The 23736-nt window shown below is 40.8% G+C and overlaps 2 protein-coding genes across 6 annotated transcripts in view; one reads left to right on the top strand and one right to left on the bottom strand.

Moving 5' to 3' along the window:
* Window positions 1–21033, bottom strand: part of snx17 (sorting nexin 17) — an 80820-nt gene extending 59787 nt beyond the window's left edge. For both annotated transcript variants that reach the window (XM_048596631.1, XM_048596630.1), the window contains exon 1: window positions 20931–21033. In XM_048596631.1, coding sequence (XP_048452588.1) covers window positions 20931–20990 — 60 coding nt within the window. In that variant the 5' untranslated portion in view covers window positions 20991–21033. The remainder of the gene's footprint in view (window positions 1–20930) is intronic.
* Window positions 20999–23736, top strand: part of eif2b4 (eukaryotic translation initiation factor 2B, subunit 4 delta) — a 93218-nt gene continuing 90480 nt past the window's right edge. Inside the window, exons 1-2 of one of the 4 annotated variants that reach the window (XM_048596627.1) lie at window positions 20999–21106; window positions 21466–21504. In XM_048596627.1, coding sequence (XP_048452584.1) covers window positions 21471–21504 — 34 coding nt within the window. In that variant the 5' untranslated portion in view covers window positions 20999–21106; window positions 21466–21470. Of the gene's footprint in view, window positions 21107–21264; window positions 21505–23736 lie in introns of those variants that run through there. The other 3 variants (XM_048596625.1, XM_048596626.1, XM_048596629.1) reach the window with 3 other exon arrangements.

Raw genomic sequence — 23736 nt, forward strand, 5'->3', positions numbered from 1 at the left:
CATTGTATCCCATGGCTTCAGATTTACTGCCACCCTCTCCTTCATAAAGCATATTTGACTTTGCCTGATTGTTTCCTTTAAGGAACATGTGTATTGCTGAAAAAAAAAATTTTGTCACAGGCCTTAATCCGCATCAAGCAACATTTGCTACCCTCTTCCTTCTTGTATTGTATTTCTTGGTTGTTTACTCCCATGTTCTAATATCTCCCTCTTTTAAAGAAAAAAATGTAACTATTGTTGACTTGTAGAAATCCATCTGGTTCACTAATGTTCTTGAGGAAGGGAAATCTGATATTCTTATCTCGTCTGGCCTACGCAGGACTCCACAGCAATGCGATTGACTCTTAAGTGTCCTTTGGCTTAGGCAGTGACACCCATATTCCCATGAACTAATAAAAACAACACTGACTAATGCAGAGATACAACAGTAGTTTGCCATCATTTATTGTAATTAATGCACAATAACATTTTCACATCAGAAGATGCATCCTTAAAAAAAAAATTGCTGAACCACCCAAAAAAAGAGAAACATCAAGCAACACTACAAAAGATTAGCAGTAAAATCTCTGGTCTAGAAAACCAATGCTTAAAAAAGTTGTATGCCTTTCCAGGGAGGTACAAATTCCATCCTTCTACCAATTGTTTCCTTAAGTTGCTGCATGCAGACAGTTGGGTACTTAAATTGGTTTAAGACAAATGCAGTTTATGGCTGATTTCTTTCAACAGTTCAGAATTCTCATCTTCAATTTTCATGGCTTGAAGTAGTTATTTTCAAACCTTTGCAAGAGGCAGAACAAATTCAGAAGGCTCTTAATATAAATGGGATATTTGGCATTAACAGAGTTATAAAAGCCAAGTTAAATCTTTATGTTCCACGGGTAAATAAACCCTAATTGGGGCATTGTTTCATTCTAGGCACTGCATGTCAAGAGGTACGCCAAGAGTTATGAGTTACTAGAATGGTACCAAAAATTGTGACATTTAGAAGTGATTTTGGTTTATCTCCGCGATATTACAGGTGGTGTTCAAAAATCAAAGAATTCAAATTGACTAAGCAAGAAAAACATGTTTCCAGTTCTAAACAAAACAGATTTTCAATATTCTACAAAAAACTAGAGGAGAGGAGAATTTTCTTCAAATACATGCTGCATAATGGAAGTGCACTGCCTGAAATGGTGGCGGAAGCAGATTCAATTATAATCTTCAGGAAAAAAAGATGGATAAATACTTAAAAGGAGTAAAATTTACAAGGTAAGGTAGTTAATTTGATAACTACGATAAAGAGCTAAAAACAGAGACCAAACAGCCTTCTCTGTTGTGCTATTTAATAAATTTAAATATTTCAAACTCCCTAGGCCTCGAAGATTATCAAAACTTGCTTCCTGATTAATGTTCATACACCAATTAAGAAGATATTTTCAGGCCCAGGGAGTTTAAGTGGCTGTAAGAACTGCCACTTTGCCAACTGCAAATGGCAGGAAAAGCAACAGGATTGTAAACAAGAAAGCAGTTAAACAACATGCCCAGCACAGAAGAACAGGTTACAGAAATAAAGTATTCCAGTATCTGAACCATATGCAAGTTCACTTCATTTTACTGGCTTAAAAATGGGAAGAAAGTGTCAAGGGGTCAAAAAAGCTTAGTGACTCAATAGAGCAGCAGACCTCAAAATTGCAATGAACTTGCATCATGCATTTGGCTCGATGTCCTCTATCAATGGCAGCATAAGATTTTATTTTATTCATGTGGGCTTTGCTGACAAGGTCAGCATTTACTGCCCATCCCTACTTGTCATAGAATCCCTACAGTGTGGAAACAAGCTATTCAGCCTAACAAGTTCACACTGACTCTCCGACTGATTTGTGAAGAAGCTGGGCCATTGTCTTCTTGAGCTGCTACAACCCATTTGATGTAGGCACACTCAATGTTGTTTAGGAGGTATCTGTAAACACTATTTGATCAGACATTAGTGGTAGCAGGTTTGGAAGATGTTGTCTAACAATCCTTGGTCAATTTGGACAGTGCATTTTTGCATCCCGCTGGTGCTACTGTTTGTTGGGGGTGAGCGGGGAGAGGGAACAGGGCAGGGGGATTGAGTGTAATACAAATCAAGTTGACTGCTTTGTTACGAAGGACGTCAAGCTTTGGGCATGTTTTTGAAGCACACACACATCTAGACGAGTGGAGGCGCTCCATAACAATCGTGACCTATCTTTTGTAGATGATGGGCAGGCTTTGGGAGTCAGGCGGTGAGTTACGCACTGCAGAATTCCTAGCTTCTGACCTAATCTTGTAACCATAATATTTCTATGGCTAGGATCTGTGGAGAGAGAAACAGTTTCCATCAAGTCTAGTATGACACCACTTCGGAACTAAAATGGAGCTGGAAAGTGGTGTGTTTTTATGCTGTTGATAGAGGGAAAGGAGGAGCAAGTGTGCTCCTCCTCTTCCTATTCTGTCAACAACATAAAAAACACCATTTTCCAACTTTTTTTTAATTTCTGAAGGGGAATCATACTTCACTCAACATGTTTTTCCTCTCTCTTCATAGATGTTGCCTGTCAAATTTCCAATATATGCACTATTTTGTTTTTAGTTATATGGCAAGTCCAGTTCAGATTTTGATCAGTGATCAAAATCCCCTAGGATGTTCATAATAGTTGATTCAGCATGGGTAATTCATCGAATGTCACGGGACGATAGCTAGATTCTCACTTCTTACAGATAGTCATTGTCTGACACTTACGTGGCAGAAATGTTACTGGCTAATTATGAGCTCAAGCCTGGATACTGTGCAGGTCTTGTTGCATATGGACACAAGCTGCTTCAGCGCTCGAGGAGGCACAAATGGCGTTGAACTTTATTTGCTAATGATTGTGCATTCTATTTCTGACATTATGATGGGGAGAAGGCCCCTGATGAAGGAACAGCCTAGAACACTGCCCCCAGGAACTCCCACATTGATGTTCTGGAGTTGAGCTGACTGGCATCCAACAACCATTACAACTGTACTTTGTGCTAGATTTGACTCCAACCAGGAGACCTCTCCCCAATTTTGCATCAACTCTACTTTCACTACAGTTTCCTGAATGCCACACAATGTTAAATATGGCAGATACTCTCACTTCCCCTATAGAGTTCAGTTCTTTGTCCATGTTTGAACCAAGGCTATAATGAGGTCAGGAACTCTCTGTCCCTGCTGGAACCAAAACTTGAGTGTCAGCAAGCGGGCTATTATGAAGCAAATACTGCTTGATAGTACTGTTGATGAATCCTCCCATCACTGGTTGAGAATAGTCTCATTGTACAGTAATTGCCTAGGTTAGATTTGTCCTGCTTTTAATGAACATGACAGACTTGGACAATTCTCCACATTGTATGGTGGATGCCAGTACTGGTACTGCTTGGCTAGGAGCACAATAACTTCTGAAGAACAAATCTTCAGCACTATTGTCCAATGTTGTCAGGGCCCATAACTGAAGACACTAGATGCTGTAAAGTTTATTTCTTGATATCACATTAAGTGAATTAAATTGGCTGAAGACGGACATTAGTAATTCTGGGACTTAAGGAAGCCAAGATGCGTCATCCACTTGACATTGTTGGCTGAATATTGGTGCAACTGTTACATCTATATCTTTTGCACTGATGTGCTAGGCTCCCCCATCATTGAGGATGGCAGTACCTAAATAGTTCAGTTTAAATCAGATTAATGCAGTGGTGGCCCAAATGATTCAACAGTTAAATGTGTCACTTGTGGTGGCTCTTAGCCTCAGAGATAGGAATGTAGGAAATAGGAGTGAAAGAATTGTTAATTCAACACCTCAACCACGTTTCACCATTCAACTTGATCATAGCTGAACTTTTACTTTAATGCCACTGTTCCACGCCATCCACAAATCCCTTGAACTTTTTTTAACATCTAGAAATCTATTCATTGCTACCTTGAACATATTCAATGCCTGAGCTTCCACAGCTCTTAAAGGGTGATGAATCATTGGAATTCTCTACCCAAAGTGTAGAAATTCCTCATGAGCTCTAAATGGCTAAACCCTTAGTCCAAAACTGTGTTTCCTGGTATAATACCCCAAAACCAAGGGAAACATCTTCCCGTCATCCAATGTATCTAAGCCCGTTAAAAATTTCTCAAGTTGTTTTGAGGTCAACAATCATTCTTCCAAACGCTAGAGATTGTAGGCCCAGTCTCTAGAATTGCTTCTTTTAAGAGGAATCTACTATCTTACCAGTCTAGTTGGTTTCTGTAGCACTCTCTCAGCATCAGGTATATCCTTCCTTAATCAGGAGATCAAAACTAGACAACATGCCAAGTGTAGTCTCACCAAGGCTCAATGAAATTTCAACAAGACATCTTCATTCCTGTACTCTAATCCTCTTGTGATAAAAGTTAACATATTATTTGCTGCCTAATCACTCTTGCTGTACCTTCATGTTGTCTTTCAGAGACTCAAAGAGGACACCAGTCTCTCTTTGGGAAGCCATGACTTCCTAACTTCTCACTATTTAACTAAAAGTCTGCATTTCTGTTCCTCCAAAGTGGATAAATTATCAGTTTTTCCAAATTATATTCCGTCTGCCATATATTTGCTTATGCATTTAACCTAAAATCACTTTGAAACCTCTTTGCATCACCATCACAACACACATTCCCATATAGTTTGGTGTCACCAGCACACTTGGAAGTATTAGACTTGATCCTCACATCCAGATAATTGATATAGATCATGAATGGCTGGGACCCAAACACTGACCCCTGTGGTATCATAAGAACTAGGAGCAGGAGTAGGCCATCTGGCCCCTCGAGCCTGCCCCGCCATTTAATAAGATCGTGGCTGATCTTTTTGAGACTCAGCTCCACTTACCCGCCCACTCACCATAACCCTTAATTCCTTTACTGTTCAAAAATTTATCTAGCCTTGCCTTAAAAACATTCAGCCAGGTAGCTTCAACCGCTTCACTGGGCAGGGAAGTCCACAGATTCACAACCCTTTGGGTGAAGAAGTTCCTCCTGACCTCATTCCTACATCTGTCTCCCTTTATTTTGAGGTGATGCCCTCTAGTCCTAGTTTCACCTGCTAGTGGAAACAACCTCCCTGCCTCCACCTTATCTATTCCCTTCGTAATCTTATATGTTTCTATAAGATCTCCCCTCATTCTTCTGAAGTCCAATGAGTATAATCCCAGTCTACTCAGTCTCTCCTCGTAATCCAACCCTCTCAACTCTGGAATCAACTGAGTGAATCTCCTCTGCACCCCCTCCAGTGCTAGTATATCTTTTCTCAAGTAAGGAGACCCAAACTGCACACAGTACTCCAGGTGTGGCCTCACCAGGACCCTATACAGCTGCAGCACAGCCTCCCTGTTTTTAAACTCCATCCTTCGAGCAATGGCAGACAAAATTTCATTTGCCTTTTTAATTACCTGCTGCACCTGCAATCCTACTTTTAGCGATTCATGCACAAGGACATCCAAGTCCCTCTGCACAGCAGTGTGCTGCAACTTTTTTTACCATTTAAAACACAGGCCATTTTGCTGTTATTCCCACCAAAATGGATGACCTCACACTTATCAACATTGTATTCCATCTGCCAGACCTTTGCCCACTCACTTAGACTATCTATATCCCTCTGCAGACTTTCAGTGTCTTCTGCACACTTTGCTCTACCACTCACCTTAGTGTCATCTGCAAATTTTGACACACCACACTTAGTCCCCAACTCCAAATCATCTATGTAAATTGTAAACACCTGCGGTCCCAATGCTGATCCCTGAGGCACACCACTAGCCACTGACCGCCAACCAGAAAAACACCTATTTACCCTTACTCTTTGCTTTCTACTGGTCAACCAATCCTCTATCCATGCCAATACATTACTTGTAATACCGTGCAACTTTATCTTATGTAGCAGCCTTTGGTGTGGCACCTTGTCAAATGCTTTCTGGAAATCCAGATATACCACATCCACAGGTTCCCCATTGTCCACCCTGCAAGTAATGTCCTCAAAGAATTCCACCAAATTAGTTAAACATGACCTACCCTTCATGAACCCATGCTGGGTGTTCCCAATGGGACAATGTATATCCAGATGTCTTGCTATTTCTTCCTTAATGATAGATTCAAGCATTTTCCCCACTACTGAAGTTAAGCTAACTGGCCTATAGCTACCTGCTTTTTGTCTACTTCCTTTTTTAAACAGTGGCGTCACATTGGCTGTTTTCCAATCTGTGGGAACCACCCGAGAGTCCAGTGAATTTTGGTAAATAATTACTAGCGCATTTGCTATTTCCCCCATCTCCTCTTTTAGTACCCTGGGATGCATTTCATCAGGGCCAGGAGGCTTGTCTACCTTTAACCCCATTAGCTTGCCCAGCACTGTCTCCTTAGTGATCATGATAGTTTCTAGGTCCTCACCTGCTGTAGCCTTCTTGCCATTAGTTTTCAGCATGTTATTTGTGTCTTCCACTGTGAAGACCGACACGAAATAACTGTTTAATGCCTCGGCTATTTCCTCATTCCCAGTTATTAAATTGGCCTTCTCATCCTCTAAAGGACCAATGTTTACCTTCGCCACTCTTTTACGATTTACATATTTATAGAAACTTTTGCTGCCTGTTTTTATATTCTGAGCTAGTTTACTCTCATAATCTCTCTTACTTTTCTTTATAACTTTTTTTGTGGCTTTCTGTTAGCCTTTAAAAATTTCCCAGTCTACTCGTTTCCCACTACTCTTTGCTTTTTTTGTATGTGTTTTTTTTTTTCAAATCTGATACTTTCCTTTATTTCCTTAGACATCCATGGCTGGCTCTTTCTTTTCCTACAGTTCTTCCTTATCACTGGAATATACTTCTGCTGAGCACTGTGAAAAGTATCCTACTCGTCAGTTCCTTCCCACCTGAGAATAATCCATTCAGTCCAGTGTTTTCGATCCATTAGCCAATGCTTAATTGGGTCAGCACGTTAATCGCAAGTTTGTGGTGCAGTGATAGTGTCCCTACATCTGGACCAGAAGGTCCAGGTTCAAAGTCCCTCCTGCCATGAAGATGCATTTGATCAAAATTATCTATTATCCCAGCCCCAAGTGATCAAGTATTACTTACGAAGCTCTTATTGTGGGACAAATCAAAACCTGCTAAAAGTCCCAATATATTGCATCCATTGGCTCTCCTCATCTATTCTGTTAGTTACAACCTCAAAATGTTAACTTGTTTCTAAGAATAATTTGCCTTTCACAAATACCTGTTGACTTGCCCCATCCTATGGTAGTGTTGTAAGTATCTAGTCCCTCAAAATCCATTATTGTATTTGCCCTCCTACTTACGTTAGATCTACAGGCATGTACTTCTATATTTGTTCTCGCCCCTTCATAACATCTTAAACAGTGAAGTTACATTTATTACCTTCCAATCACCAAGTGCTACACTCAACAGCACAAAATTTTCAATAATTATAAGTACTGCATCCCTTAAATTTAGCCACCGCTTCCAACTTGCTGGCTTGTAGATCACAGGGATTGACCGTCTGATGTCTCATTAGTTTCAGTAAACATGTAATACTGGATAAATAATTTCATGCAATTCCTCATTCCTTGGCTCTCTGGTATTTTTGCGAGTTTTTTTAAAGAAGTATTTCTCTATGAAGACAGAGGCAAAGTATTGATTACTCTGTCAGCCATATTCTTACTCCTTGTTATAAATTCTCCTGTCTGCCATGAGCCCATGCTTGATTTTGCTAATCTTGTTCTTTTCCCCATACATCTAGCATCTTCTACAGCTCCTTTCATAATTCTTGTTCATTCATAGTCATGTTTTGTTTTCCATTTCTTTCAGTTAATTTGCTCTTTGAGCCAAACGTTGTTCTGAATCTTAAGGTTTACGATGTTTTAGTAACTTTATAAAACCTGTTTCTTTGATCTAAAAGAAATTTTCAACTTCCTTGTTAGCCACAGTTGATTCACTATTCCACTGAGATTTCAAAACTAACGTAAACTTATCATAGAACATGTTTTAATTTCTTACTTATCGACCAGCTTGCCTTTTCATGTAGCCCGCTAATCTTCAAGAGCCACCTGGCCCCTCATATCACTTGTGTTTTTAAGAATAAAGACAGTAGTTTTGATTGAAGTACATCATTTTAAAACTGAATGTAAAATTCTACCATACCAGGTACTCATCCTCAAAAGGCTCCTTCACAATAAGTAGCCCTTTCTTATTGCACAATGACAGATTAAAACAGCCCATTATCTGATTGATTCAAATTTGATTTCCTTATCACTTGCCTTAACTGAAAACTAACTTGATGTGATTCATTCTCCAGGATACCCAAATCCATCTAAACCATGAGCCCTGCAAGTGGCCTTCATTTAAATAGAAGTTATTTTCAATTATTCTTGTGAGAATGGAGTTGTTTACTCTTGTTTTATGATGCTCCATTTGCCAAATTTTTGCCTACTCACTGATGCTACCTGTATCCTTACGCAGACTGTCTATTTCTTCTAGTCAACATACTTGTATACCAATCTTGCTATCATTCACAAATTCAGTTACCACATATTCAGCATCCTCATCCAAGTCAGATAGGGATTGTAAGTAGATGAGATCCTTGCACTGAATCCTGTCGCACTTCATTAGTTACCGCTTGTCTTTTTTTTTAAAATTACATTTATCTCTACCACCTAGCTAACCAATCCTTCATCCATGTGAATAAATTGCCCTCTTTCCAATGTGCTTTCAATTTGTACAGCAACTTTTGATGTGGCTCCCTGTCAAATGCCTTTTGGAAATCCAAGTACACCGTGCACACTGGTTCCCCTCCGTCCACCATGAATATTCACTTAGTCAAAAAAACAGATTAAGTAAACACAAATTCACTTTCACAAGGTCATGTTGGGCCAAATGATGACAGCGATTTTTTTTGTTTTAAAAAGAATCCTGCTACACCCTCCTAACTAAGGGATTCTTTTACTTTCCCCATGTTAAGCTGACTGGTCTGTAGTTTATTTGCCCAACTACTTTCCTAAAAAAGTGTTATTTTTCAGCCAAACGGGACCATTCCAGAATCTAAGGATTTTTGCATAATTATAACCAAATAATCTGTTAAATTTAAGTCACCACTTCTTAAAGAGCCTCAGATGTAAGACCTGAGGACTTGTCAACCTCCACGTCCAATAGTTTACCTAGCACCCATTCCCTGCTAATAGTGACTTTATACAAAAAAAAAGGTTCATACCTCTCTAACCAGTTTCAATTAGCTTTGGAAAGTTTCCCCAAGTCTTCTACCATGAATATAGACTCAAAATACCTATTCGAAGTTTCTCGGCACTCACTGACAGACACTAACTTAAGTTACTCTTTTCTTTTTAAATACTTGTAGAAACACTTCCTACCAATTTTTAAGTCATGAGCTAACTTTTTTTTCCCCTCATTCTCAGCTTCCTGCATCGTTATTTTTTCCACTCATTCTTGATTCTCAAAGTCAAAGTCAATCTAATCCTCTGACTTACCATTTATTTTTTTCACATTGCTTTCAATTTAATACTAACCTTAATTTCCTTATTTAGTCATGATGCATTCATCACAAAGAGGCTTTCTTTCTCACTGGGACAAATCATTGCTGAGACTTATTAAAATGTCCCCTTAAAAATCTGCCACCATAACACTGCAGACCAGCTATACAAAATGTTCATTGCCGCTTCTGCCATTCAACCTTTGTGCAGACATTTCGCAGCCCCTTTCTCCGTTATCCTTGATCTCCTTACTAATCAAGGGTGACACTACAACTTGTCACCACAGAAGGCTGTGGAGGCCAAGTTTCAGTTTCACCAGTCCCAGCCTTGGTCATCCTCCAGATTATTATCCTAAATCACCATCACAGAGATATTCCCTCAAGACATTATTGATTAATCCTGTCTCATTGCTAGGTCTAGGATAGCCTCCTCTCTAACTGGCTCTGGAACATACTGCTCAAAGAAAGTGCCCTAATGACAACCTATAAACTCCCTTACCTTTGCCAATCTGATCTACATGTAGACTAAAGTGACCCAGAATTATTGCATTATATTACTTCCTTTATGATCTGTCCACTGTAGCTACTGTTAGGGGCATATAGCTACTCCCATAAGTAATCCTATACTTTTACTATTTATCGAAAAAGCCGAATTTAACCCTTGGGTTTTCAAGCTGGCCACCTCTCAGTACTGAATTGATGTTATCCTGAACACAGCTACCTATCTTTTTGTTATTCTAATTTCAAATTCCCTTCAACATTCCAGGTCCGTAAGATATCAGAACAAAATTAGGCCATTTGGCCCATGAACTCTGCTCTGCCATTCAACCTTTGTGGAGACATTTCGCAGCCCCTTTCTCCTTTATCCTCGATCTCCTTACTAATCAAGGGTGACACTACAACTTGTCGCCACAGAAGGCTGTGGAGGCCAAGTTTCAGTTTCACCAGTCCCAGCCTTGATCATCCTCCAGATATTATCCTAAATCAACCCATCAGAGATTGTATTACACACTTGTACAACAGGTGGGATTTCAACCCAGGCCTCCTGGCTCTGAAGTATGGATAATACTGCTGCAACACAAATGCCCTTGGTCAGCTTCCAATCATGTCCCTGTAATATCAATCAGGTGAAACACTCATCTCCACCTGTGCTAACAATTCATCCCTTTTTCCACTAAAAATGGCATGCGCAATCAGACACTGTGCTTTAAATGCTTTTTTAAGCCATTTTTTTGCGACTTCTGGCCTTGCCTGTTACTGCAACACTTAAATATTTATGTTCTGTCCCGATCACATTCTAATAATTACATATATTGCCACTTTGCTCTCTTGCTTTGTTGTTGCCCTTTACAATAACGCTTTTTACTTGATCCCTTCCACCGTTTAGCTTAAGTTCCTCTCCACCACTGCAATAATACAATTCGCCGGAACACTTGTCCCAGCACACATACAACATTGCAGCTCAGTTTCCCCAATGCTGGCGCCAGTGCCCCAAGAATCAAACCTATTTCTCCCATACCAGTCTTTAAGCAACACATTCATCAACTCTCATCTTATTTAGCTTGTTTGCTCCTGTCCCAGATAATCATCTCTTGGGTTAACTTTGAGGTTCTGCTTTTTAAAGCAGAGTTCCCAGCAGCTCTTACTTTCTTTCTCAGCAAAGCTTTTTTTTAAACTATTTGTTGTTCATACCTATGCGGACCACAACCACTAGGCCCAAACTCTCCCACGGCAAGATCTATTCCTGTCTAGAGAGATCATAAAAGCTGATACTAAGCTGGCAACATTTGTTCGCACTCTTGTTCTTGGCTGCAGACAGCCATAACTAGTCCCTGACGTCACTGTCCCCAAGTACTTCTATATTCCTATTCACTTCCTTTGTTTCCTGTAGCATGAAGTTATAGTCAGTTTGCTCATTCACACTGCCATCATGCTTTCATCCGTACAGGATGTAGGGACCTGTTGGATAATTGTAAAAGCCAAGACTCCTCCGCCTGTAGGGTCTCCGTACCAGTCTCAACATCAAATACATCACCTTAACCACTCGACCAAAAAGACAAATTCCCAATCTGTTCCAAGTGATGATCACTCAGTTATGCTGAGAAACGTTCAAAGTGGTTGTGGAGCCTAACTGGAATTTAACCTTCTCAGCTTTAAGTTGCATCAGAGCATTTTTTTCTTCCAAATCATTTTTAAAATTTAGACAAGTGAATATCTGAAAAGAACATTTTACGTTGACTTGCGTTAGCCAAATATATTTGAATGCTGCATTTCAACATCAACTTTCAAATGCTGGCTAATGTTAACCAGATAAGGCTGATGTTATGTCTACATTCTAGCTCTTGGGATTGATTTTTTTTTCCAAATACGTAAGTTAATCCTGTAAAGTTTTGTTTTCATAATCAGTAAAATTCAAAACACCATTTCATCCATACTTAGGGGGCCCTGGCTAAGACGAGAACACCTGAACTATCTAGGATGTAACATCTGTTATTTATCATAATTTAGCCTAAGAAAGTATAAGCTATGCAGAGAATCTATTTTTTAAGATTCAAGTATAGATTGATAGAATGCAAAATCGTTGTACCATAGGCAAATTGAGAACCTGGTTAGTATGCATGTTAAGTTGAATGCCACATTGTGTGACCAGATCATGTGGTACTGTGTCCATGGTCAGAGTCCCTGCAGTGCAGTACCATGTATTTAGGACTGAGTTTGTGATCTTAAACTATGTTAAGGTTTGTAGAACAGAATTAACTTAACACTCTCTTCATTCCTACTTACAAATGCTTTCATAACTGCTCTTTCCTCATACAAGATTTCAAAATGTATTTTTGCTCACGAACAGTTGCCAATGTTCCCTTGCATTGCATCAGTAAACTTATGTTACAAAAATCTTGCAAGAATTTTCCATATTGAGTCAACCACTGGCCCTAACAAAGCAATACTGTTAAAAATCTAGTTACTTTGGAATAGAAACTTGATCATTTAAGTAAGGTCATTACTTAGACTGCAAGTGACCCTAGTTATTAGATATCTTATTAATGTAACTTTTTTTTTACACAGGCAATGCGATACAAGTTACTCTACTGCTCCTCAATAAAACATGAAAACCTTAACTTAGTTGAAAGCTTTCTGTATTCCATTTTTCAAGCTACTTAACATTTTCTGAAGGGGGTGGATCAACAGTCAATGGTTGTGGTGCATACCACCAGTACCATTGACATACCTTAAAGGATGAAACCTTACAAACTGAGTATAGGGAATTAGGATGTACATTAAAAAATAGGAACTTCAGGATTATCATCAGTAACATGTGCTAATAAGCAATGAAATAACAAGATATAATCAGGTTATGCTCAGATCCCTGGTTCTGAGAAAGATGAGATCAGCACGAACAGACTTCATCTGAGCAGGACTGTGGCCAAATATATCAGCGGTGGTGATGGATGGGGATGGGGTGAGGGGATGGAGTGCTGCTAGTGCTTTCATGGAGGGCTTAAACTTGAATGGTGAAGGTGATCAGGGGGTGACAGAAGGAACGGAGAGAGATTAAAGACAGAAACAGAAGCCGAAAAAGCACTAAGAAACAAATGAGACCATAAAGCTAAGCTAAATAAAAAAGTTAAAAAGGACAAGTCTAAGTCACTGTTCTAAAGTAACAAGTGTTCGCAAAAGTTAGATGAATCAACAGCACAAATAGACATGATATATTGCAGTTAGAGACATGGCTGTAGTGTTATCAGAGATGGGAACTGAACTTCTGGGGTATTCAAAATTCAGGGAGGACAGAAAATTAGGGAAACGAGGTGTAATAGCATTGTTAGTAAGTGAGCCCAATGCAATAGTGAAGGAGGAAATAGGCTCAGAACATCATGTGGAATCTGTACAAGTGGAGATCAGAAACACTAAGGGGCGGAAAACATCATTGAGGGTTGTCCACAGGCCCCAGACAGCAGAGATGAAAGTAAGGAAAGGCATTAAAGTGCAAATCCATGCAACAGGATGCAATTGTAATCATGGGTGACTTTTATATATAAATTGGACAAACCAAACTAGTAATACTGTGGAGGAGGATTTCCTGGAGTCTATACGTGATTTTTTTTTTAGACCAATATGTCAAGAAATCAACAAGAGAGCATGAGATCGTAGATTGGCTGGTGGGAGATGAGAAAGAATTAGTTAACTATCTTGCAGGGCAGGGTCCATTGGAGAAGAGTGACCATAAAATGATAGAATTGTTCATTAAGGTAAAAAATGAAGAAGCTGAATCTGAAACTAGGGCCTTGAATCTGAATAAAAGGAACAACGGTGGAATGAAGTACAATTTGGCAATAATGGATTGGGAAATCTCACAAAGAAAAGTTAACTGTGGATAAGCCATGGCTAATATTTAAGGAGTATATACATGAATTATAGCAGCTATTCATTCATTTCTGGTGCAAAAATAAATCAGGTAAAGTGGCTCAACAATTGGTTACAAAAGAATTTAGGGATAGTATTAGATCTAAAGAGGCGACATATAAAATTGCCAGAAAAAGCAACAAGCCTGCAAGCAGTTTAGAATTCAGCAAAAGACGACAAAAGGTTAGTCAAGTGAGGGAAAAATAAAATGACAGCAAACTTGCAGTAAAACTGACTGTGAAAGCTTCTAAAAATGTGAAAAGAAAAAGATCAGCAAAACTAAGTGTAGGCCCCTTACAGACGGAAACCATGGAAATTAAAATGGGGAGCAAAGAAATGGTAGAAGAACTGAACACACATTTTGGTTCTGTCTTCAGAGGACAAAATTCTCAAATATTAAGAAACCAAGGATCTCATAGGGGAAGGAAATGAAGAAAATCAATATTGGGTTTAAAAAGAAGTGCTAGATAAATTAGTGGGAGTTAAATGCTGACAAATTTGAAGGATCTGATATCTGCACGAAAGAAAATGAATCTGGAAATATTCAGTGTATTTTATTGATGGTCATCTTCCAAAATTCTGTATACTCTGGAACAGTTCCAACAGATTGGAGAGTGGCAAGTGCAATCCTACTATTTTAAAAAAGGAACAAGTGAAAAGCAGAATTACAGAACAGCTTAAAATCAGTAGTGGGGAAAACACTTGATATTACTGATAACTGAATAGTTAAAGCAGTCATGGGATTATACAAGTCAGGAGTTTTTGAAAGGGAAGTCATGCTTAATCAAGTACTGGAGTTTTTTGAGGATTAACTAGTAGAATAGATATGGTAGAATCAGTGGATGTGGTGCAATTGGATTTCACCAAGGTTTTACCCCACAAGTGAACAGGCAAAAAAATTAACGCACATGGGATTGGGGGTAATACACTGGCATAGATTGCAAATCGGTTGATATTGTGTGATAGCAGCAACCAGTGGTATACAGCAGGGATTGGTACTTAGGACGCAGACATTCACAATTTTTTTTTTTTAGAAATGATTTGGACAAGGGATTCAAATGCTACATTCCCAACTGCTGCAACCACAAAACTATCCCAAAAATTCCAACACTAGGTTGGATTGAAAGTTGTCAAGAGAATGCAAGGATGTTTCAGGACAATCTAGACAAGTCAAGTGTGGGGATAAGCACACAAAAGATGCAGTACGATGTGGATAAACATGAAGGTATATATATATTGGTGTGAATGGTAGTGATACTTAAATGGTGATATATTGGGAAATGTGGATATATAAAGGGATCTGGCTGTCCTTGTACGAATGAAAGTAAACAGGCAGGTGCAGCAAGCAATCAGAAAGGCAAACAGCATGTTGGCTACTGTTGCAAGAGGAAAGAGTTCAGAAATAGTGATGCCTTACTGCAATTATTTAGGGCCTTGGTGAGGCTGGCCCTACGGTGGTATGCAGTTTTGGTTTCCCTACATAAGGGAAGATATGGTTGCCGTAGATAGAGTACTGTAAAGGTTCACTAGACCGATAACACCGGGAATGACAGGGTTGGCTTTGAGGACAGATTGGCTTGAATGACCTGTATTCACTAGAGTTTTTAGAAGAATAGGAGGGGATCTAATTGGAATATATAAAATTCAACATAAACTAAATATAGGGAGGACGTTTTCTCTGGTTGGGGAGTCTAGGATCAGGAGTCACAGTCTCAAGATACAAGCTAGGCTATTTAAGTCTAAGAAAGAAGGAAAAGACTAGGAACCAGTTCTTCACTGCGAGTGGTCAACCTGTGGAAACTGCTACCACAGAAGGCTTGACGGGTTGGGTCAATGAGTACATTCAAGAGAGAGTGCTAAACTTTTAGATACTAAAGACACGAAGGAGTACATAGCGAAGACAGAAATATGGCATTGAAATAGAAGACAAGCCGTGCGCACTGAGTGGTGGAGCAGGCTCAATCATGGGCTTCATTACAAAAGGAATTAGAACAAAAGCAGATAATTCCACAATTTCCTAAAACTTTGGTTAGATCGTAACTAGAGTCTGACCGGTTCTCGTCACCACACTATGGCAGGAAGCACTGGAATTCCTTGAATGGATGCAGAGAAAATTTACCAGAATTACTCTGAGAAAGGATTACAACTGCAAAAAACAGGGGTTACTCTCCTTGAAAAGAGAAGTGATAGAAGGGTTTCTTTTTAAAAGGTAGAAAGTTGTAGCAAGCTTAGACAAAGGTACTCAAAGAAATGTTCTTCCGATTAGTTTATGATGCAAGGACTAGGGAACATAGTTATGTTTCTGGAAAAGTGAGGTGGAATGGCTGTGAAGAGCTTTCCTCTTTGCACATGTGGTGGTATTAGTCAAGAATTCAGTACTGGAGCAGTGAAGTGAAGACAATTTGTGATTTCAAAAGGAAATCTTATGAACTCAAAATAATTTCACACAGTTGAAGGGATAGAATGGCAGAATGGGGCTGGCTGGTTGATCAACATAATATTATCAAGAATCCGATGAGCCAAACTGCCTCCTCTGCTGCCTTGCTAAGCGACTGGACTGGACTGCTCCCCAGAGATTTGGCATGGATTTGATAGGAAGGAAAGACCTTCAAGAAGCTATGATGACCTTATGTGATATGAAGGTTGCATTCTTGCTGTCTTGGAAACTTCTTGACCCAACACTAAGCATTTCAAATGAGTTTGGAAAGTTCTCAAAAATAATCAACGTACTTCAAGTTTAATATGTGCATCACCACAGGACAAATTTATAGTTAAATTTTCAAGCGAAAAATATTCTTAACACTCCTCCCTCCATATGCAAAGCAGAAAAGACCTAATAGACTTCCAAATGACCCAAGCTAGTGGGAAAACAACTAGGCCACTGCTGAAACTCTAACAGCCCAAAAAGCCATTAGGAAGAATGGTTCTAAGTTAAATGCATACCATTTGTTAACACAACAATAACTAATATCACAAGCAAAAATGCGCTAAAGTTACTAACAAAAATAATCTGGTGTTCTTAAAGTTTTTTTTTGCATAACAACAAGCTGAGTGAAGCACAAACCAATTGCTGTCAAATACAATTATAATGAAAAATATGCTAAATAAAACCCAAGACTCCAAATTCACAAGAGGTAAATTGAAAGGCACTGTCCTTGTAATGTCTGACCAGATCAGAGTTTTTCAATCAAATGCTTTAACAAAAAGGAACCTGCCACACCAAATCAATGTAACCTATGAGAGACTGCTCCATACCATGCAGCTGAATCTTAATACTTCTTGGCACTTAAACAATAAACGATGCCCTGTCAGCCTACATTCCACTTCAAATTCAAAATGAAATGACTGCATAGTCGAAGAAGCTTAGACAAGTGTGGGCAGCTTGGTGACTGAGTGGTTAGCACTGTGCCTCACATGTACCAGTCATCTGGGTTCAATTCCAGCCTTTAGTGATCATTTGTGTGGAGTTTGCACTTTCTCAGTGTCTGTATCGGTTTTCTGCAGGTGCTCCGGTTTCCTCCCACATTTCAAAGTACAGGTTGGGTGGATTGGCCATGCTACATTTCCCCAAAGCGTCCAGGCTAGATGGAATAGCCATAGTTAATGTCGGGCTTGGGGGATAAAGATGGATGGGAGGGCAGGGGGGTACTGTGTCTGGGTTGGGTGCTCTTCAGATTCTCAGTACAGGCCTGATGGGCCAAATGGCCTCTTTCCACACTGTAGGAATTCTATGATTCTGACTATTTAGCACAAGAGTCTCGTCTGTTATCAGAATTAACCAGACAAATCTCACCACCACACCCTCAGAATCAAGAAAGGGCCATCAATCTTGTCAAACAAACCACAAACAGTTAGGGAAGCCCATTTTAACTTCTTTGGGAAACATCTGTTCTTTGTTTCTAAATTGGACTCATTAAAAAACGTGTTTATGTAGCGAAATAAGAATTGAATTCAAAGCAGCATGCATGCAACAGCCACCTCTATGATAGCTTATTCTCCAGATCACAGCCAAATTTCAAACCATAACCATTCTTTTGTTTTATAACAGACAGAAACTTGAAACTATGACAATTATTTCAAATAGCTTGCACACCAACAAGTCAGCTATCAACTAAACAATCACATCACTAGAATACAGTAACCAAATAGAAACCTTGGCTCAGTGATGGAAATCTCATTTCTATTCAAAAGGTATGGATTCAATTCCAACTCCAAATATTTAGGCAAATAATCTGCTTTAAATAACAATGAATTGAGGCCAACCAAGGATTAGGCCATTCAGTCCTATCTGATCATGGCTGATTTACAGCTTTAATTCTACTTTTCCACATATCTGTTGATACCCTGAAACACAATGTTAAAATAGGAATATGACATTTATGCAATACCTTTAACAAAGTTCCAAGATGTTTTACAGGAAAAATATAAAATGAACAGACACCAAATCACATAACAATATTACCAAAAGCTTAGTTCAAGAGAAGTTTTAAAGTGCACTCAAGGAAGAAAACACGCAAGGTAGAGGCTGAGAGGTGGAGGCGTATTTCAGACCTTAAGGTGTAGGCAACTGAAAGCAGTCACTAATGACAGAGTGTATAAAATCAAGGATGCTCAAGGCAATCAAAATAGAGAAGCTCTGATAGTTGAGGCGCTTGTGGGGGTGGAAAAAATTAGAGATAGGGATTGCCACGGAGCGATTTGAAATCAAGGATGATAATTTTAAAATCTAGTCATGCTTGCCAGGGAGCCAGAAAGTTGGTGTAAGGCTATATGCAACGGGATTGGGATGAACGCTACAGGGGATAGAATGTGAGCACCTTTCAGGAGTGTGATGAGACTTCTGCACTTCTAAAGATGCACAAAATTCTGAATTACATTCTCATCTCAGTTCTTTATAATTGATCATTTATCCTGAATTCATGTCCCTGTATTCTAGACAGGAAAAACAACCTCAGAGTCTACACAGTATGGACCTGGAAGTAGTGGCCAGGCAGCATCAGAGGAGCAGGCAAGTTGACATTTCAGGTCAGGACCCTTCTTCGGGGTGGGGAGATTTTAAACGAGGAACAAAAACAGAAGTTGCTGGAAAAGCCCAACAGATCTGGCAGCATCTGTGAAGAAAAATTCAGAGTTAACGTTTCAGGTCCGGTGACCCTTCCTCAGAACCCAAAATGTTAACTTTTTTTTCCTTCAAAGATGCTGCCAGACCTGCTGAGTTTCTCCAGCAAATTCTGTTTTTGTTCATGATTTACATCTGCAGTTCTTTCCATTTTTATTTGGGGAGATTTTAAAACTGGTGAATTCAAACCAATTTTAAAATCTCCCAACCTCCAGCCTCATCCCACGTCCAACCCTCTTTCTTATTCCCACCTCCTTAACCTGACACAATCTGTCCATCTTCTCTCCCACTTATCTGCCCCTTCCCATCCCAGTGACCAATCCCCACCCACTCCCTACCTACACACACCTATCACAATCTCACCTACCTTCCCCAACCCCATCCCTCCTTGATTTATTTTTGAGCTCCCTTCCCCCTCCCCATTTCTGAAGAAGGGTCCCGACCCAAAACGTCAACTTTCTTGCTCATCTGATGCTGCCTGGCCTGCCGTGTTTCTCCAGTTCCACACTGTGTTGTTTCTGACTCCAGCATCTGCAGTTCTTGCTATCTCAACCTCAGAGTCTAACCTATCTAGTTTTCCTGGATCAGCATAAACAAGCCTTCCAAATCAGATATTAAATCAAGGTTCCACCTCTGCTAGAAGTGAACCATCCCACAGCACTAGTCAGTAAGTTCACCAGATGAACCAACCAAAATTTGTTCCTCCACCAACATCACCATTATCCCCCAATTTACATAATTTACTGTTTGTGGGATCGTCAGCGACAACTACCTAAATCAATTACTAAAACTGAAATGTCATGAGGTCCTGAAAAGCGCTATTTGAATTCAAATGGTTAAAGAACTTCCCTATTATTTAGATTGGCGTTCAAACGGTCCACTTTTGAAGTATTAAAGCAATTTTACATTCATAAATATGCTATTGCTTCACACTCTTGCCTTCGAGTATGCAGAGTTAAATTGGATAAGAAAGGGGAGAAAAGACAGATTCGCTTGATTATTATCTCAGCTTCATAATATTTGAGACGTACTTCTTTCCAAACATACGTACTTAAGATCATAGCGTCCAAGTGCACCATGAAGAATCTTACATATTGATTCTTTGCTAAAAAGCATTTTTGGACATCTTTCCAAAATGTTTGTCGGAAGCGAGCAGCCGGCTAAGACTCAATTTCACATCTTATCTTGCATATGTCTAAAGATCCAGTCTTTCTAACAAACCTTCCCCAGATTCTGGAAGAAATCAGCCTGTTGAGCTTACAAATGTTTCCTCCGAATTTCAGTAAGCAACATGGACCATCGCTCTCACCGTGCGGTGAGTTTCTCCAGCAATTGCTACTTGAAACGACAGCAATGTCCGTTTTCGATACTATTGCCTCAAGCTTAAATCGGTGATTTGACAGCATTAACTTGCATTTTCGATAAAACATTCAACTTCAGTGAAACAAACAGTGGACTGAGTGTTTCAGAAGGGCAAAAACTCTTGGCCAAGCAAGAGCAGGGAGTTGGAAGAGTTTACCGCTGTCATTTGCATTAGTCTTATAACATCTTTCTTTCCCACCTGCCCATGCCCCGAAGTGCCAGCAAATGTTAATTTCACCAAACGATTTTACACTTCCACGAACTGACACGTCGGTGGATTGGGAAAAGAGACCGTAGAAGGATTACAACCAACAGCCCCTCAACTGCCAACCTTCAACTCACGGCTTCTGATTGGCGGGGATTGGGGGGGGGGGGGGGGGGGGGGGGGGGGGGAGGAGTACATCCTGTTCTGGCAAAGAACCCCTTCCTCCTCTCTTACTTACTTATACACACACACACATATTCCTCATCCCCCCCAGTCACCAATCTCCAGGCAAGAAAGTGGTAGCCGCTCCGTCTACTCACCACGTACGTGGATCCGTTGTCGGCGCTCAGCACCTCAGTCTCCGGGATGGAAAAATGCATCGTATCCACAGAGTAGTGCCCAGGCCGAGATCTCCTGTTTAGAAAGTTCCAGCAAGCAACAGCGTCCGCACAAACACCTCTACCAGCAGCCAACGCCCGCCATCTTGTCCGCGCGAGTAAGCAACCTGGGGGCGGGGCTCTTTCTCCAGCACACCAAGTTCCCAAACTCCATAACGTATCAGCGGCGCGTGTGAGCGACACAACAACAACGTCATCCCCTCCCCCCTTTTTACACAATGGTCCGGCCCAACTGAGTCCGATTTCGCCAAGGTCCGGGCATTATCAAGTCTGAAGGGGGAGAGGGATGGTTACAAAATCCTCACCCTTCAGCGCTTACCGTAAAATGAAACAATCGTTTCCCAGTAGGACCTGTTGAGTCTAAACCTTATCTGGACGCGAGTGATGTGTTGGGTACGGATTTATCCATGATTTCGGTTTTATGATGGTTTGATGCTGACCTCTATTTCCCCCGCAGACACAATGACAGCTCCAGTTGGCCGAAGCTGTGATCTCGGTGAGTGTCCTGAGTTGGCATCAGGCGGTGCTGGCCGCAGCACAGGGCCAAGCTGGCCCTTATATAACAGACATTTGGAACTCAGCGCGTAAGCATCAAAACCGCGCAAACCTCGAAGTAAAGCTTTCACACACAGAGAGGCAGAGAGCCTTTGAAGGAAAAAAATGACTGCAGATGCTGGAATCTGAACTGAACACAAAAACTGCTGGAGATCACAGTGTGTCAGGCATCATCCATGGAGAGAAAGAAAGCTAATGTTTCGAGTCTAGGTGACGCTTCATCAGAGCTGAAGTGAAGTTCAGCTCTAATAAAGAGTCATCTAGACTGGAAAACAAGGTGCAGGGCTGGATGAAGCAGGCCAAGCAGCATCATAGGAGCAGAGAGGCTGACGTTTCGGGCCTAGACCCTTCATCAGAAATGGGGGAGGGGAAGGGGGTTCTGAAATAAATAGGGAGAGAGTGGGAGGCGGATAGAAGATGGATAGAGGAGAGGAAACAAACAGGTCGAAGAGGCGGGGATGGGGCCAGTAAAGGTGAGTGTAGGTGGGGAGTTAGGGAGGGGATAGGTCAGTCCAGGGAGGACGGACAGGTCAAGGGGGCGGGATGAGGTTGGTCGGTAGGAGATGGAGGTGCGGCTTGAGGTGGGAGGAGGGGATAGGTGGGAGGAAGAACAGGTTAGGGAGGCAGGGTGGGCTGGTTTTGGGATGCGGTAGGGGGAGGGGAGATTTTGAAACTTGTGAAATCCACATTGATACCGTTGGGCTGCAGGGTTCCCAAGCGGAATATGAGTTGCTGTTCCTATGATGCTGCTTGGCCTGCTGTGTTCATCCAGCCCTGGACCTTGTTGTCTCGGATTCACCAGCATCTGCAGTTCCTACTATCTAGACTGGAAACGTTGCTTTGCTTTCTCTCAATGGATGCTGCCTGACCCACTGTGACCTCCAGCTCTTTTTGTTTTCATTGAGCTTTTGAATAACTGCACGGCTGAGATAAGAGTTTTTAATTGTGAGGGTGTCAACGTTTATTTTTAGGGGCTTGGAGGTGGGGCGGGCAGTTGAGGCCGAGATCAGATGCTTCCTGATCTTGTATTGAATGGCAGAGCAGGGGCCTGGTGAGAGAATGGATCCTGCTCCTATTTCTTACGTTCAGACACAGAACATGAGCTTTTCCACACCCGTGGAAAGACTTTGCCCCTAGATAACCTCTCCTGTTAGAAAATCTCTCTTTACTACAACACAGATGCTCCTTTCCTCCTCCTGAAATGGCAATGTCACTGGACTACTAATCCAGAAACTCAGGCTAATGTTCTGGACATACGTTCAAATCCATCCCTGGCACATACTGGCATAACACAGTGTAGAGCTGGAGGTGCACAGCAGGCCGGGCAGCATCAGCAGAGCAGGAAAATTGACATTTCAGGTTGGGACCCTTCTTCAGAAGGTGCGCCTCCAGCTCCACACTGTCTTATCTCTGACTCCAGCATCGGCAGTTCTTACTATCTCATGGCACATACTGGAGTTTGTTTTCAATATAATTATCCCCAAATGGCAACTGTATAACCATTGTCAATTATCATAACAACCCATCTGGTTCACTAATGATCTTACGCGAAGGAAATCTGCTATTGTTGCCTAATCAGGCTGATGTAATTCCAGTCCCACAGCAATGTGGTTCATTCTTAACTACCGTCTGGTTGCCTAACCAACAATCCTCCACATCCCAATGAGGAATGTAAACAAAGACACTCAGATACTCTTCCACCATAAACACAATTGTTACAATACATAAAGAGGCCATTTGGCTGTCATGTCAACACCAACTCTCTGAACGTTTTCACTTGGTGACAAAGTCCTGCCTGTTCCACATAACCCTGCACATTATTTATTTTTAAGTAATCATCCAGTGCCCACCTGGATGCCTCGACTGAATGTGCCTCCAACACATTGTGAGGCAGTGCATCTCAAACCCAGATCCGTGATGATTTTTCCATCACCACGTATTCGCTTCTTTTGCAAAACACTTAAAAATTGTGTCCTCCAATTTCTGATCTTTTTAGAAGTGGGAACAGTTTCTTCCTTACTACTGTGTCCACACCCCTCATAATTTTGAAACTTCTGTCAAATCTCCCATCAGTCTTCTCTCCCAGGAAAACAGTTCCAATGTTTCCAATCAATCCTCAAAACTGAAGCTTCTCATCCCTGGAACCATTCTCATAAACGTCTTCTATGCTCTC

Source organism: Rhincodon typus, chromosome 5, assembly GCF_021869965.1.
Source record: "Rhincodon typus isolate 14 chromosome 5, sRhiTyp1.1, whole genome shotgun sequence".
Lineage (NCBI taxonomy): Eukaryota > Metazoa > Chordata > Chondrichthyes > Orectolobiformes > Rhincodontidae > Rhincodon > Rhincodon typus.